The sequence below is a fragment of the Sturnus vulgaris genome, chromosome 35, assembly GCF_052056855.1.
Source record: "Sturnus vulgaris isolate bStuVul1 chromosome 35, bStuVul1.hap1, whole genome shotgun sequence".
NCBI classification, from domain to species: Eukaryota; Metazoa; Chordata; class Aves; order Passeriformes; family Sturnidae; genus Sturnus; species Sturnus vulgaris.
The window spans coordinates 664,712-679,728 of NC_142277.1; the positions used below are offsets into that span (position 1 = coordinate 664,712).

Below are 15,017 nucleotides of genomic sequence, written 5' to 3' on the forward strand. Positions count from 1 at the left end.
TAAGATTCCTCCGTTGTTTTCCAGACGCGGATTTGGGGGGGGGGAGGGGGGGAGGGGGATTAACCCAAATCGGGAGGGGGGGGGGGAGGGGCGGGGGGGGGGAGGGGCCGGGGAAAAACGGGGGGGGGGAGGGGAGAGAGACCCCACACCCCAAAAAAAAAAAAAAAAAAAAAAAAAAAAATTAAAAATTTGGGGATGGCAGGAGCCGAAATTGGGAATTTTGGGGGGTGAAATTCGGGGGAATAAATTGATTTTTATTTTGTTGAAATGTAAAAAAAAAAAAAAAAAAAAAAACAACTCCGGGATAATTCCACGGAAATTTCATTTCCACCGATCCCAAACCCCGGGGTTTTCAAAAATACAAAACGTGTGTGATGTGATAAATTTCGGAAACCGTTCTTAAATCCCTCCATAAGAATTCGAAATTTGGGTATTTTAACCAAAAACCTCTTTTTTGTTTTTTCTTTTTTTAATACGAAAATTGGGATAATCCCCGGGAAATCCCGTTTTCACGCCCAAATCCCGATTTGTTTTAATATAAAATACGACAAAAAACTCGGAAACCGTTATTAAACCCCAACAGAAAAATCAGAAATCATCAAATCCCTCCGCAAGGAGCCAAAAATTTGGATTTTTTAACCAAAAAAACTCTTTTTTTTCATTTTTTTTTTTTTAATACAAAAATCGTGCCGATCCCACGGAAATCCCGTTCTCGCAAATCCCGATTTTTAAATTTTTTTTTTAAATTTTTTTTTTCAATACCGAGGGAATGATTTTGACACCGAGCCCCTCCCCCCCCGCGGGGCCCTCGGGTGGCCGCCCCTCCCCCCCCTAATCCCGATTATCGGGACAATTTTATCAAAGCCCACGGGATCATCCCCTCCCCCACCCCGCCCCTCCCCCACCCCAAAAAAAAAAAAATTTGGGGACAAAAGGGGGCGGGAAATTGGGAAATCCACAAAAAAAAAAAAAAAAAAAAAAAATTTGGGGGTGGAACTGCGAGGAAATTCGGGAATTTTTCTGGAATTTTCTTTATTTTGGGAAGGAGTTGAAGCCACGCCCACCCCAATTAAACCCCCCCTTTAATTAACCCTCCCCCAGTCATTAACTCCACTCCCGAAATTTTGGGATAAAGGGGCGGGAATTTAAGGAATTCCACCCCCCCCTCCCCCCCGAAAAAAAAAAAAAAAAAAAAATTTTTTTGGGTGGAATTTTGGGGAATTCGGGAATTTTCGTCAATTCCACGCCCCCCCCCCCACCCCCCCAACCCCAAAATCCCAAATTTTAACCCCAAAAACCTCGAGTAGAAAACCGGGAATTCCCAAAATTCCCAAAACTCCCGGTCTGGACACCCCAAATTCACCCAAAAAAAACCCAAAAAAAACCAAAAAAGGGGAAAAATCACCCCCCCCCCCCCAAAAAAAAAAACCTCCGGAACCTTCGGGAATTCGGGGGATAAATTCAAGGAATTTCAGGAACCCCCAGAAAAGTTTTTTGGGTGGAATTCCGAGGAAATCCGGAAATTCCGGGGGGGGTTTCCTTCCTCCCCCTCCCCCACCCCCCAAAAATCCCGTTTTTAACCCAAAAAAAACAAAAAACAAAAAAATCTCGAGTAAAAAACCGGGAAGAGCCGAGAGTAAAAAACCCGAAATGGCCCCAAAGTGCCGGAATTGGGGAATTTGGGGGGGGGGGATTTGGGGGATTTTCCTGAATTTTGGGTGGATTTGGCCAATTTGGGGCAGATTTTGTGGATTTTTGGGTGAATTTTGGGTGAATTTGGTGAATTTTGGGTGAATTCTGGGTGGGTTTTGGGGTGAATTCTGTGGATTTGGGGGTGAATTTGGGGTGAATTTGGGGTGAATTTTGTGGATTTTGGGGTGAATTTGGGGTGAATTCTGCAGATTTTGGGCAGATTTTGGGGTGAATTTTGGGGTGAATTTTGCGGATTTTGGGGTGAATTTGGGGTGAATTTGGGGTGAATTTTGTGGATTTTGGGCAGTTTGGGGGTGAATTTTGCGGATTTTGGGGTGAATTTTGGGTGAATTTTGCGGATTTTGGGGTGAATTTGGGGTGAATTTGGGGTGAATTCTGTGGATTTTGGGCAGTTTGGGGGTGAATTTTGCGGATTTTGGGGTGAATTTTGGGGTGAATTTTGCAGATTTTGGGGGTGATTTTGGGTGAATTTTTGGGTGAATTTTGTGGATTTTGGGGTGAATTTTGGGGTGAATTTTGCGGATTTTGGGGTGAATTTTGGGGTGAATTTTGCGGATTTTGGGGTGAATTTTGGGGTGAATTTTGTGGATTTTGGGGTGGATTTTGGGGTGAATTTTGCGGATTTTGGGGTGATTTTGGGGTGAATTTTTCGGATTTTGGGGGCTCAGGCGCGCTCGCCGCGGATCCTCCGGGCCAGCTGGATGTCCTTGGGCATGATGGTGACACGCTTGGCCGTGGATGGCACACAGGTTGGTGTCCTCGAAGAGCCCCACCAGGTACGCCTCGCTGGCCTCCTGGGCACGGGAGACAGGTGACACACACGTGACACACAGGTGACACACAGGTGAGACTCCCATGGGATCACCTGGGTGTCACCTGGCATCCCCCTGTCCATGTATCCCACCCCTGTGTCCTCAAACAGCCCCACCAGGTGCGCCCTGCTGGCCTCCTGGGCAGGTGACACAGGTGAGACACAGGTGGGACACAGGTGGGACACCCCCAGGTGATACAGGTGACACCAATGGCCGCGCTCTGGAAGCGCAGGTCGGTTTTGGGGTGTCACTGTCAGTACCCAGGTGTGCCCAGGTGTGTCCCAGGTGTGTCCCAGGTGTGTCCCTCACCCGCCCAGGTGTGTCCCAGGTGTGTCCCTCACCTGCAGGGCCCCGATGGCCGCGCTCTGGAAGCGCAGGTCGGTTTTGAAGTCCTGCGCGATTTCCCTCACCAGCCTCTGGAACGGAAGTTTCCGGATCAGCAGCTCCGTGGATTTCTGGTAACGCCGGATCTCGCGCAGCGCCACCGTGCCGGGCCTGGACAGGTGAGACACAGGTGAGACACAGGTGGGACACAGGTGAGACACAGGTGAGGACACACACAGGTGACACCAATGGCCGCGCTCTGGAAGCACAGCTGCGGTTTAGGGTGTCACTGTCAGTACCCAGGTGTGCTCAGGTGTGTCCCTCACCTGTCCCAGGTGTGCCCAGGTGTGTCCCTGTGGGGGGGCTGTGCCACCTCCTGGTTCCCTGCTACCCATCCCAGTGTCCCCAGTGTCCCTCCCAGTGTCCCCCAGTGTCCCTCCCAGTATCCCCAGTGTCCCCGGTTACCGGTAGCGATGCGGTTTCTTGACGCCCCCCGTGGAGGGCGCGCTCTTCCGGGCGGCCTTGGTGGCGAGCTGCTTGCGCGGCGCTTTGCCGCCGGTGGATTTCCGAGCCGTCTGCTTGGTGCGGGCCATCCCGGGCCGTCACAGCCTGGAAGAGCCGGGAAAAACCGGGAGGAAAACGGGGCGAAAAAAACGGAAAAAACGGGAAAAACGGAGAGAGAGCCTGGCGCGGCCTACGCGACTACAGCTCCCACGAGCGCCCCGCGCCGCGTCACGTGATCGCTTCCCCGCGCCTGAATGGCTGAGCACGCCGCCCGCGCTGCCCCGAAACTACTGCACCCACAAAACCCCCGCGAAGCCCCCGCTGATTCGCAGGGGCGGCGGCGTTTCCGCACCCTCCCTTTGATAGACGCGCCTCACAGCCAATCAAAGCCCGGCGTGCCGGCCAATCAGCGCGCGGCACCGCACGGAAGGCGGGACTATGGAGGAGCTTCTCCTCAGGCGACCCGGCCCCCCCCCCACCCCCCGCGCACCGGAGCCTTCCCGGTACTTCCCCCCGCCCCAGCACCCCCCGGTACCGACCCCCGGCCGCCACCGCGCCCCCGGTACCTGCGAGCGGCGCTGGCGGCGGCGCTGGAGCCGTGCGGGTCCCGCGGTGCAGCTGCGGCGGCTTCGATCTCCCCCTTCCCGCCTTTCCCGGCAGAAAATGGCGGGTCCCGGCTGAGGGCGGTTCCCGTCGTGCCCCGCGCGCGGCGGGGCGGGAACGGGGGGGGTCGGCTGAGGTGAGGCCGCGCCGCCATCTTGGGCGGCCTGAGGGGGGCGCGGGGCCTGAGGCGCTCCCAGGCTGTTTTTTGTTTTGGTTTGGTTTTTTTACCGCCTCCTAATTCCATAATTCCCAATTTCCCAACTCCGAGGTGTTGTTTTTTTGGGGGGTTTAAAGCAGAGGACGGAGTTTGGGAGGAGCTCGGAGCGAGGCGCCATCGCCCCCTCATTTCTCTTTTCCCATGGGAACGCTCAGTAGGTCCCAAAAAAAACCCCTCAAACAACCCAAACCCAGCTCACATTCCCATGCTTTTATCCCCCAAATCAATAATTTCGTCATTCCCTGATTCCACGAGGCTGCTTTCAGGATTAAGCAAGAAAACGGAATTTCCCAGAGCCTGGAACTCCCTTTTCCCTGTAAAATCGCTCAGCCCATCCAAAACCCCCACAAAAGAACCCAAAAACCACCCCAAAATCCGGCTCAGATTCCCAAGGTTTTATTTCCAATGTTTTATTTCCAAAAGGCACGAGGAGGACACCGGGATGAGGGTGGGGAGCTAAGAAATGATAAATAAAAACGTTGGGTGTTTTCAGTGGTTTTAAAGTTTTTTTTTTTTCCCAGTTTTTCAGCCTTTCAGGGAGCATTCGGTGGGAGGTGAATCCCAAAAAAACCCGAATTTGGCTGAAAACGGCGTCGGTGAATGAAAAAAAAAAAAGGATTTGGAGTGAGGGGAAGGATTGGGGGGAGAAAGGAAAAATTGGGGGGGGGAAAGATTTTGGGTGAAATTTGAGGGATTTCGGGTGGGATTTGAGGGATCTGGGGTAGGATCAGAGGGTTTAGGACAGAATTTAAGGGGTTTGGGTGGGATTTGAAGGATTTTTGGGTGGGATCTGAAGGATTTTGGGTGGGATTTGAGGGATATTGGGTGGGAATGAAGGATTTCGGGTGGGAATGAAGGAATGTGAGGGATTTGGGGTGAAATGTGAGGGATTTTGGGCGGAATTTGAGGGATTTGGGTGGGAATGAAGGATTTGGGGTGAAATTTGAAGGATTTTGGGTGGAATGTGAGGGATTTTGGGCGGGATTTGAAGGATTTGGGGTGAAATGAGGGATTTTGGGTGGAATTTGAGGAATTTTGGGTGGGAATGAAGGATTTTGGGTGGAATTTGAGGGATTTTGGGTGGAATTTGAGGGATTTTGGGCGGGATTTGAGGGATTTGGGGTGGGCTCCGATGGGTTTTGGGGGTCTCTGCCCCCCCAGCCCCCCGTTCCCCTCCCCCACGCGGGGTCAGGCAATCGCCGGTGCCGTTTCGGCGATTCCCGTCATGGAGCGTGGGGGAGGGGCGGGGGGGGCTGGGGGGGGGGGGGGTCAGCACTGTCGCGACATGTCCCGATATCGTCAGATACCCCGCGATATTTTGCGATATCCCGCGATATTTGGCGAGCTCTCGCGATATCCCGCGATATTTGGCGAGATCTCGCGATATCCCGCGCTATTTGGCGATATCTCGCGATATTTCGCGCCATGTCGCGCCAGGGCCGCCCTAGCGGGGCCTAGGCCAGGCGGGCCTCGATGGCGGCGGCGATCCTGCGCAGTTTGGAGTCGCTGTCCACGAAGCCATCGCCGTTCTGGGGGGGGGGCAGCGCTCAGAGGGGAGGGAGGGGACCCCAAAATTGTGGGGAGGGGTGGGGGAGGGGCACTCACCTTTTTGGAGTGGACCAGGTGTCCCCCCACGGTCACCTCAAACCATCCGGTCACCTCCGGGGTGCCCTGGCCGCTCTGGGGGGGACAGGACAGGGGAGACCCCAAAATCTCAGGGATTCATCCCAAAAAAATCCCCGAATCCCAAAACTCCTCCCACCCCAATGCTGAGAGACCCCCAAATCCCGGGGATTCCACCCCAAAAAAATCCCCAAAAATCTTCCCCCCACGTGGAGAAACCCCCAAAATCCCACCCCAAGAAAATCCCAAGACCCCCCCAAAAATCCCACAGATCCAACCCCAAATCCCGTGAAACCCCCCCCCCAAAATCCCGCACCCCCTCCCCGAATCATCCCCGACCCCCACCCAAATTCGGGTCCCCCTCCCCAAATTCGGGTCCCCCTCCCCACATTTGGGGTCCCCCAGTCCCACCACGTCCAGGGCTCCCGGGAAGCGCCGCTCCAGCTCCTGCTTCAGCTTCTCAAACTGAAACATTTGGGGGGGTTCCCGTTTGTTTTTTGGGGTCCCCTCGATTTTTTGGGGGTCCCCCCGGTTTTGGGGGGGGTCAGAAAAGGGGGGGGGAGGGGCTCACCTTGGGTTTGTAGCCTCAGGCTCCGCTGGGGAGGGGGCGGAAATTGAGGGGGGGTAAAAATGGGGAGCCCCCAAAATTGGGGACCGGCCCCAGAATTGGGGACCCCCCCCGGGTCAGGGACCCTCTCAGGGGCTCAGGGACCCCCCCCCCCCACCCCAGAATTGGGGACCCCTCCCAGTTTGGACCCCCCCAAAACTGGGAACACCCGCGGATTTAGGGACCCCCCCCTCGGGATTGGGGACCCTCACCCGGAATTTGGGACCCCCCCCAGAATTGGGGACCCCCCCCCCCCCAGTTTGGGCCCCCCGGTACCAGTAAAGGACATGGACTCGGAGCGGCGCCATGGCGGCAACTGCGCATGCGCGGGAGGCGGGACCGGGGAGGGGCCACTGGGGGGGACCAGTGGGACCAGTACGGGGCCACCACTGGGACCAGTACGGGGCCACCACTGGGACCAGTACGGGGCCACCACTGGGACCAGTGAGACCGGGGAGGGGCCACCACTGGGACCAGTACGGGGACACCACTGGGACCAGTGAGACCAGTACGGGGCCACCACTGGGACCAGTGAGACCGGGGAGGGGCCACCACTGGGACCAGTACGGGGACACCACTGGGACCAGTGAGACCAGTACGGGGCCACCACTGGGACCAGTACGGGGACACCACTGGGACCAGTACGGGGACACCGCTGGGACCAGTGAGACCGGGGAGGGGCCACCACTGGGACCAGTACGGGGACACCACTGGGACCAGTGAGACCAGTACGGGGCCACCACTGGGACCAGTACGGGGACACCACTGGGACCAGTGAGACCAGTACGGGGCCACCACTGGGACCAGTGAGACCGGGGAGGGGCCACCACTGGGACGAGTGGGACCAGTCCCGCCTCCAGTCCCTCCCAGTCCTTCTCCATTATCTCCCAGTGCTACCAGTCCCCTCCCAGTCCCGCTCCAGTCCCCTCCCAGTCTCCTCCCAGTCCCTCCCATTCCTCCCAGTCCCTCCCAGTCTCCCCCAGTCCCTCCCAGTCCCGCCCCTCCCCTCCCCCTGCCGGCGCAGCTCCGATGGATCCCCGGGATCCGCTGGATCCGCCCGATCCCGGGGGGCGGGGGGGGCGCGGGGGGCGCCGCCGCTGACCCGGGGGGGTCCCGGGGGGGTCCCGGGGGGGTCCCGGGGGGTCCCGGTGCCCCCCAGGCCGGAGCCATGGGCGAGTGGACCATCCTGGAGCGGCTGCTGGAGGCGGCGGTGCAGCAGCACTCCACCATGATCGGCCGGTGAGCGACCCCGGATCCCCCCGAAACCCCCCCGAAACCCCCCCGAAACCCCCGGGTCCTCCCCACATCCATCCCAAATCCATCCCCGGGATCCCAAATCCTCCCGGTTCTACCCCAAATCCACCCCTGGGATCCACAAACCCATCCCAAACCTCCCCTGTTCCATCGCACATCCAACCCCAAATCCAGCCCGGGATCCCAAATCCCCCGGGTACACCCCAAAACCACCCAAATTCACCCCAAAACCACCCAAATTCACCCCAAAACCACCCCAAAACCGCCCAAAATTCACCCCGGGATTCCAAATCCCCCGGGTACACCCCAAAACCACCCAAATTCACCCCAAAACCACCCAAATTCACCCCAAAATCCTCCCCAAATCCAGCCCGGGATCCCAAATCCCCCGGGTACACCCCAAAACCACCCAAATTCACCCCAAAACCACCCAAATTCACCCCAAAACAACCCCAAAACCGCCCAAAATTCACCCCGGGATTCCAAATCCCCCGGGTACACCCCAAAACCACCCCAAAAACACCCAAATTCACCCCAAAACAACCCAAATTCACCCCAAAACCACCCCAAATTCATCCCAAATCCACCCCAATCCAAACCCCGGGATCCCCAAATCCCCCCCCAGCCCGGCCCCGCCGCTGTCACCTCCCGTGGGGCAGCAGGTGACACTGGTGACACTGGTGGCACTGGTGGCACTGGTGGCACTGGTGGCACTGGGGTGACACTGGGGTGACACTGGTGACACTGGGGTGACAGTGGGGGTGCACCTGGGACAAATCCAGGTGGGATTTGGGGGAGGGGACAGGTGTGACCCAGGTGGCCTCAGGTGACCCCGGGGTGGCTCAGGGCCGCCCACGGGAGCACGTGACCAGTGGGGACACGTGACCAGGTGGGGGCAGGTGAGGCGGGACAGGGAAACCCGGGGGGTGCAGGGCCAGGTGAGACCCGGGGGTACAGGTGAGACCCGGGGGTACAGGTGAGACACGGGGGTACAGGTGAGACCTGGGGGTACAGGTGAGATCAGGGGTACAGGTGAGACCTGGGGGTACAGGTGAGACCCGGGGGTACAGGTGAGACCTGGGGGTACAGGTGAGACCTGGGGGTACAGGTGAGATCAGGGGTACAGGTGAGACCTGGGGGTACAGGTGAGATCAGGGGGTACAGGTGAGATCGGGGGTACAGGTGAGACCTGGGGGTACAGGTGAGATCGGGGGTACAGGTGAGACCCGGGGGTACAGGTGAGATCAGGGGTACAGGTGAGACCCGGGGGTACAGGTGAGACCTGGGGGTACAGGTGAGACCCGGGGGTACAGGTGAGATCAGGGATACAGGTGAGACCTGGGGGTACAGGTGAGACCCGGGGGTACAGGTGGGCTCCACACCCAGGGGGTTTCACCTACCATTTTCCCCAGCATCCTGCTGACGGTGGTGGTGATTTATTGATGATTTATTGAATTTAATGATGATTTAATGATGATTTAATGATAATTTAATGATGATTTTATATTTTCCCAGCATCCTGCTGACGGTGGTGGTGATTTATTGGATTTAATGATGATTTAATGATAATTTAATGATGATTTTATATTTTTCCAGCATCCTGCTGACGGTGGTGGTGATTCATTGATGATTTTTGGATTTTAATTGATGATTTTATATTTTTCCAGCATCCTGCTGACGGTGGTGGTGATTTATTGGATTTAATGATGATTTAATGATAATTTAATGATGATTTTATATTTTTTCCAGCATCCTGCTGACGGTGGTGGTGATTTATTGGATTTTAATTGATGATTTAATTGATGATTTTATATTTTCCCAGCATCCTGCTGACGGTGGTGGTGATTTATTGGATTTTAATTGATGATTTAATTGATGATTTTATATTTTTCCCAGCATCCTGCTGACGGTGGTGGTGATTTATTGGATTTAATGATGATTTAATGATGATTTAATGATGATTTTATATTTTCCCAGCATCCTGCTGACGGTGGTGGTGATTTTACAATAATTTAATGATAATTTAATGATGATTTAATGATTTTTTCCAGCATCCTGCTGACGGTGGTGGTGATTTATTGGATTTAATTGATGATTTAATTGATGATTTTATATTTTCCCAGCATCCTGCTGACGGTGGTGGTGATTTATTGATGATTTATTGAATTTAATGATGATTTAATGATGATTTAATGATAATTTAATTGATGATTTTATATTTTCCCAGCATCCTGCTGACGGTGGTGGTGATTTATTGGATTTAATTGATGATTTAATTGATGATTTTATATTTTCCAGCATCCTGCTGACGGTGGTGGTGATTTATTGGATTTTAATTGATGATTTAATGATGATTTTATATATTTTCTAGCATCCTGCTGACGGTGGTGGTGATTTATTGGATTTAATGATGATTTAATGATAATTTAATTGATGATTTTATATATTTCCCAGCATCCTGCTGACGGTGGTGGTGATTTTACAATAATTTAATGATAATTTAATGATGATTTTATATTTTCCCAGCATCCTGCTGACGGTGGTGGTGATTTATTGATGATTTTTGGATTTTAGTTGATAATTTAATTGATGATTTTATATTTTCCCAGCATCCTGCTGACGGTGGTGGTGATTTATTGATGATTTTTGGATTTTAATTGATAATTTAATGATAATTTTATATTTTTCCAGCATCCTGCTGACGGTGGTGGTGATTTTCCGCATCCTGATCGTGGCCATCGTGGGCGAGACGGTGTACGAGGACGAGCAGAGCATGTTCATGTGTAACACGCTGCAGCCGGGCTGTAACCAGGCGTGCTACGACAAAGCCTTTCCCATCTCGCACATCCGCTACTGGGTGTTCCAGATCATCCTGGTGTGCACGCCCAGCCTCTGCTTCATCACCTACTCCGTGCACCAGGCGGCCAAGCAGCGGGAGCGCCGCTGCTCCTTCCTGCACCCTCTGCTGGAGCCGCGGAAACCCAAACCGGGCACCGGAACCGCCACCGGAACCGCCACCGGCACCGGAGCCGCGCCCGACGGAGCCAGGGACGAGGGGGAGGCGGCGCCGAGGCCGCCCCGCAGCGCCAAGATGAAAAGGCAGGAGGGGATCTCCAGGTTCTATGTGATACAGGTGGGTAAAGGGTTAAAAATGTCCCAAAAATGGGGTGAAAATACAAAAAAATGGGGTGAAAGTACAAAAAATGGGGTAAAAACCATTAAAAAATGGGGTGAAAAACACCAAAAAATGGGGTAAAAAACACAAAAAAAGGGGTAAAAAACCACGAAAAAATGGGGTGAAAAACACCAAAAAATGGGGTAAAAAACACAAAAAAAGGGGTAAAAAACCACGAAAAAATGGGGTGAAAAACACCAAAAAATGGGGTGAAAAACACCAAAAAATGGGGTAAAAAACCACCAAAAATGGGGTAAAAAACACCAAAAAATGGGGTCAAAACCACCAAAAAATGGGGTGAAAAACACCAAAAAATGGGGTAAGAAACACCAAAAATGGGGTAAAAACCACGAAAAAATGGGGTAAAAACCACCAAAAATGGGGTAAAAAACACCAAAAAATGGGGTGAAAACCACGAAAAAATGGGGTAAAAAACCACGAAAAAATGGGGTAAAAACCACCAAAAATGGGGTAAAAAACATTAAAAAAGAGGGGTTTTGGTGATGTGGTGATGCTGTCCTGGAGTGCCAAGATGAAAAGGCAGGAGGGGATCTCCAGGTTCTACGTGATACAGGTGGGTAAAGGGTTAAAAATGTCCCAAAAATGGGGTAAAAAACACCAAAAATGGGGTGAAAACCACCAAAAATGGGGTAAAAACCACCAAAAAATGGGGTAAAAAACACCAAAAAATGGGGTAAAAACCACAAAAAAGGCTTTTTGGTGGTGTGGTGGTTCGACAGGCTGGTCTGGAGATTCAGGTGTGTTGTTACGGGTGAGAAAAACACCCAAAAAAAAAAAAAGTTTTTTGGTAGCGTGGTGTTACCTGGAGAATCCTGGAACCCAGCATTTACCTGTCCCTGCCCCCCAGGACTCACCTGTCCTGCCTCACCCCAGCATTTACCTGTCCCTGCCCCCCAGGGTTTACCTGTCCCTCACTCCCAGGTGTGTTTTTGGTGCCCAGGTGGTGTTCAGGAACGCTCTGGAGATCGGGTTTTTTGGGCAGGCAGTGTCTCAGGTGTGTTTTTGGTGCCCAGGTGGTGTTCAGGAACGCTCTGGAGATCGGGTTTTTGGGCAGGCAGTATCTCAGGTGTGTTTCTTTGCCCAGGTGGTGTTCAGGAACGCTCTGGAGATCAGGTTTTTGGGCAGGCAGTATCTCCTGTAGGGATTTACCTGTCCCTCACTCCCAGGTGTGTTTCTTTGCCCAGGTGGTGTTCAGGAACGCTCTGGAGATGGGTTTTTTGGGCGGGCAGTATCTCAGGTGTGTTTCTTGGCCCAGGTGGTGTTCAGGAACGCTCTGGAGATGGGGTTTTTGGGCGGCCAGTATTTCCTGTAGGGATTTACCTGTTCCTCACTCCCAGGTGTGTTTTTGGTGCCCAGGTGGTGTTCAGGAACGCTCTGGAGATCGGGTTTTTGGGCGGCCAGTATTTCCTGTACGGTTTCAACGTGCCGGCCATCTTCGAGTGTGACAGGTACCCGTGTGTCAAGGAGGTCGAGTGCTACGTGTCGCGGCCCACGGAGAAGAGCGTGTTCCTGGTGTTCATGTTCGCCGTGTCCGGGGTGTGCGTGCTGCTCAACCTGGCCGAGCTCAACCACCTGGGCTGGCGCAAGGTGCGCGCGGCCGTCAGGGGGGCGCGGGCGCGCCGCAAATCCCTGCTGGGGGACGGCCGCAGGAAGGAACCGGCACCGGCACCGGCACCGGCGCTGGGCAGGACCCAGTCCAGCGAGTCGGCCTACGTGTGAGATGGGACTGGGATGGACTGGGATGGACTGGGATGGACTGGGATGGGACTGGGATAGACTGGGATCAACTGGGATAGACTGGGATCAACTGGGATCAACTGGGATTGGGATCAGAGCCAGCCGGGCCAGCACCGGCGCTGGGCAGGACCCAGTCCAGCGAGTCGGCCTATGTGTGAGCTGGGACTGGGATGGACTGGGATGGGACTGGGATGGACTGGGATGGACTGGGATGGGACTGGGATATACTGGGATGGGACTGGGACGGACTGGGATGGGACTGGGATAGACTGGGATGGACTGGGATCAGAGCCAGTGGCACCGGCACCAGGCAGGACCCAGTCCAGCGAGTCGGCCTATGTGTGAGCTGGGACTGGGATGGACTGGGATGGGACTGGGACGGACTGGAATGGACTGGGATTGGACGGGGATTGGGATCAGAGCCAGCCGGGCCGGCACCGGGCAGGACCCAGTCCAGCGAGTCGGCCTACGTGTGAGCTGGGACTGGGATGGACTGGGACGGACTGGGACGGACTGGGATGGGACTGGGATATACTGGGATGGGACTGGGACGGACTGGGATGGGACTGGGACGGACTGGGATGGGACTGGGATACACTGGGATGGACTGGGATCAGAGCCAGTGGCACCGGCACCAGGCAGGACCCAGTCCAGCGAGTCGGCCTATGTGTGAGCTGGGACTGGGATGGACTGGGATGGACTGGGATTGGATTGGGATGGGACTGGGATGGACTGGGATTGGGATCCACCCCAAACTGGGACTGGACTGGAATTTGACTGGGATTGGGACTGGGGTCAGCAGAGGGATCTGACGGGAGCCGAGCCCTGAGCTGGAGCCAGAACTTTGGGATTTCACCCCAAAATCGCTGGGGATTGGAACCGAAACTGTTGGGATCCCACCCTGGAACTGCTGGGGTTTGGAGCCACAAAATGTTGGGATTTCACCCCAAAATCCATGGAGCCACAGTTGCTGGGATTTCACCCAAAATCCCTGGAATTTCACCCAGAATCGCTGGAATTTCACCCAGAATCGCTGGGATTTCACCCGGAATCCCTGGAATTTCACCCAGAATTGTTGGAATTTCACCCGGAATCCCTGGAATTCCACCCGGAATCGATGGAATTCCACCCAGAATCGCTGGGATTCGGAGCCAGGACCGTCAGGATTCGAAGCTGCTGGGGCTGGACTCAGAACCCAGGAGCTGCCCCCAAATCTTTGGGGTCGGGACCCCCGAACCTCCCGGATTTCACCCCCAATTTCCGGGCTCTGGAGGCAGAAATTCCCGAGGTTTTACCCCAAAATTCCTCCCGGATTTCTGCACCTGGGACTCGAGAGCCTCGGGGAGTTTGGACCCGAAATTCCGAGGGTTTTTCCCCCAAATTTTTTGGGAATTCACCCCTAAACTCATCGGATTTCCCCCCGAGAATTCCTGTGCTTTTGGACCCCCCAAAATCCCCCAATTTCAGGGTTTCACCCCAAAATTTGCTGCTGGTTTTCCCAAATCTTGGGGTTCCCCCCCCCCCCAGTTTTATTCCCCTAAATTTAATTTTGGGGGATTGTGTTTATTTTGGGGGCTTTGTATTTATTTTAGGAATCTTTTTATTTATTTGGGGGGGTTTGTATTTATTTTAGGAACATTTATATTTATTTTAGGAACATTTATATTTATTTTAGGAATATTTGTATTTAATTTAGAAACATTTGTATTTATTTTAGGAATATTTGTATTTAATTTAGGATGTATTTATTTATTTACTTGGGGGGATTATTTTTATTATGGGAAGTTTATTTATTTGGGAGGGGTTTATATTTATTTTTTGGTGGGGTTTTATTTATTTTAGGGACATTTCTATTTATTTGGGGCGTATTAATTTTAGGATGTTTGTATTAATTTTAGGGATGTTTATATTTTGGGGACGTTTTTATTTATTTTGGGGACGTTTTTATTTATTTTGGGAACGTTTTTATTTATTTTGGGGACGTTTGTATTTTATTTGGGGAGGGGATTGATTTTGGGGGGGGGATTCAGAGGTGCTGGGGGGGGCAGAGCCCCCCCAAAATGTAAATAAATAAAATAAATAAAGAAAGTAAATAAATATATAAAGGGGTCACAGAGACCTGAGAGCATTTGGGGGCCCCTTAATCCCCCCCAAAATGGGTTAAAATCACCCTAAAATTGATTTAAATCATCCCAAAATGGATTAAAATCACCCTAAAATGGATTTAAATCACCCCAAATTGAGTTAAAACCACCCCAAAATGGGTTAAAATCATCCCAAAAATGGATTTAAATCATCCCAAAATGGGTTAAAACCATCTCAAGATGGGTTAAAATCATCCCAAAATGGGTTCAGACCCCCCAAATTGAAACCAGACCCCCCAAAACGAGCCCAGACCCCCCAAAAAAGCCCCCCCAGACCCGCAGC

General features: G+C 53.1%; 3 protein-coding genes and 1 long non-coding RNA gene across 5 annotated transcripts; 1 reads left to right on the top strand and 3 right to left on the bottom strand.

Annotated features, from left to right (window-relative positions):
• Positions 1-2,302: 2,302 nt before the first annotated feature.
• LOC106863929 (histone H3.3A-like) lies at positions 2,303-4,196 on the bottom strand. The gene is given in 5 exon segments (XM_088155141.1): positions 2,303-2,446; positions 2,448-2,507; positions 2,867-3,020; positions 3,315-3,458; positions 3,920-4,196. Coding segments are annotated over 4 exon segments (411 nt in total). The 5' UTR covers positions 3,443-3,458; positions 3,920-4,196; the 3' UTR covers positions 2,303-2,377.
• A 357-nt stretch (positions 4,197-4,553) lies between these two features.
• LOC148220564 (selenoprotein W-like) lies at positions 4,554-6,804 on the bottom strand. The gene is made up of 5 exons (XM_088155140.1): positions 6,680-6,804; positions 6,368-6,392; positions 6,208-6,261; positions 5,779-5,853; positions 4,554-5,702 (listed from the first exon to the last, which is right to left on the bottom strand). Exons 1-5 carry the CDS (start codon positions 6,709-6,711, stop codon positions 5,628-5,630), a joined length of 261 nt encoding a protein of 86 aa, XP_088011266.1. The 5' UTR covers positions 6,712-6,804; the 3' UTR covers positions 4,554-5,627.
• Positions 6,805-7,115: 311 nt separating this feature from the next.
• Positions 7,116-14,706, top strand: LOC106863913 (gap junction delta-2 protein-like). 2 transcript variants are annotated; one of them, XM_088155138.1, is made up of 4 exons: positions 7,117-7,642; positions 10,349-10,774; positions 11,391-11,406; positions 12,210-14,706. In XM_088155138.1, the coding sequence occupies exons 1-4, from the start codon at positions 7,572-7,574 to the stop codon at positions 12,570-12,572; spliced, it is 876 nt and encodes a 291-aa protein (XP_088011264.1). In that variant the 5' UTR covers positions 7,117-7,571; the 3' UTR covers positions 12,573-14,706. The 2 variants fall into 2 exon arrangements, with proteins under 2 accessions (XP_088011265.1, XP_088011264.1); XM_088155139.1 differs by lacking the exon at positions 11,391-11,406 and having other exon boundaries at positions 7,116-7,642; positions 10,349-10,790.
• LOC148220565 (uncharacterized) lies at positions 9,087-12,105 on the bottom strand. Its single transcript, XR_015798739.1, has 2 exons — positions 12,003-12,105; positions 9,087-10,777 (listed from the first exon to the last, which is right to left on the bottom strand). It is a non-coding gene; the product is annotated as an uncharacterized LOC148220565 (long non-coding RNA).
• Positions 14,707-15,017: the final 311 nt, after the last annotated feature.

Coding starts and splice junctions, on each gene's coding strand:
- LOC106863913 (XM_088155139.1), top strand. CDS start 7,572: ATGGGCGAGTGGACCATCCTGGAGCGGCTGCTGGAGGCGGCGGTGCAG. Junction 7,643..10,348: donor CACTCCACCATGATCGGCCG/GTGAGCGACCCC, acceptor ATATTTTTCCAG/CATCCTGCTGACGGTGGTGG. Junction 10,791..12,209: donor CCAGGTTCTATGTGATACAG/GTGGGTAAAGGG, acceptor TTTGGTGCCCAG/GTGGTGTTCAGGAACGCTCT.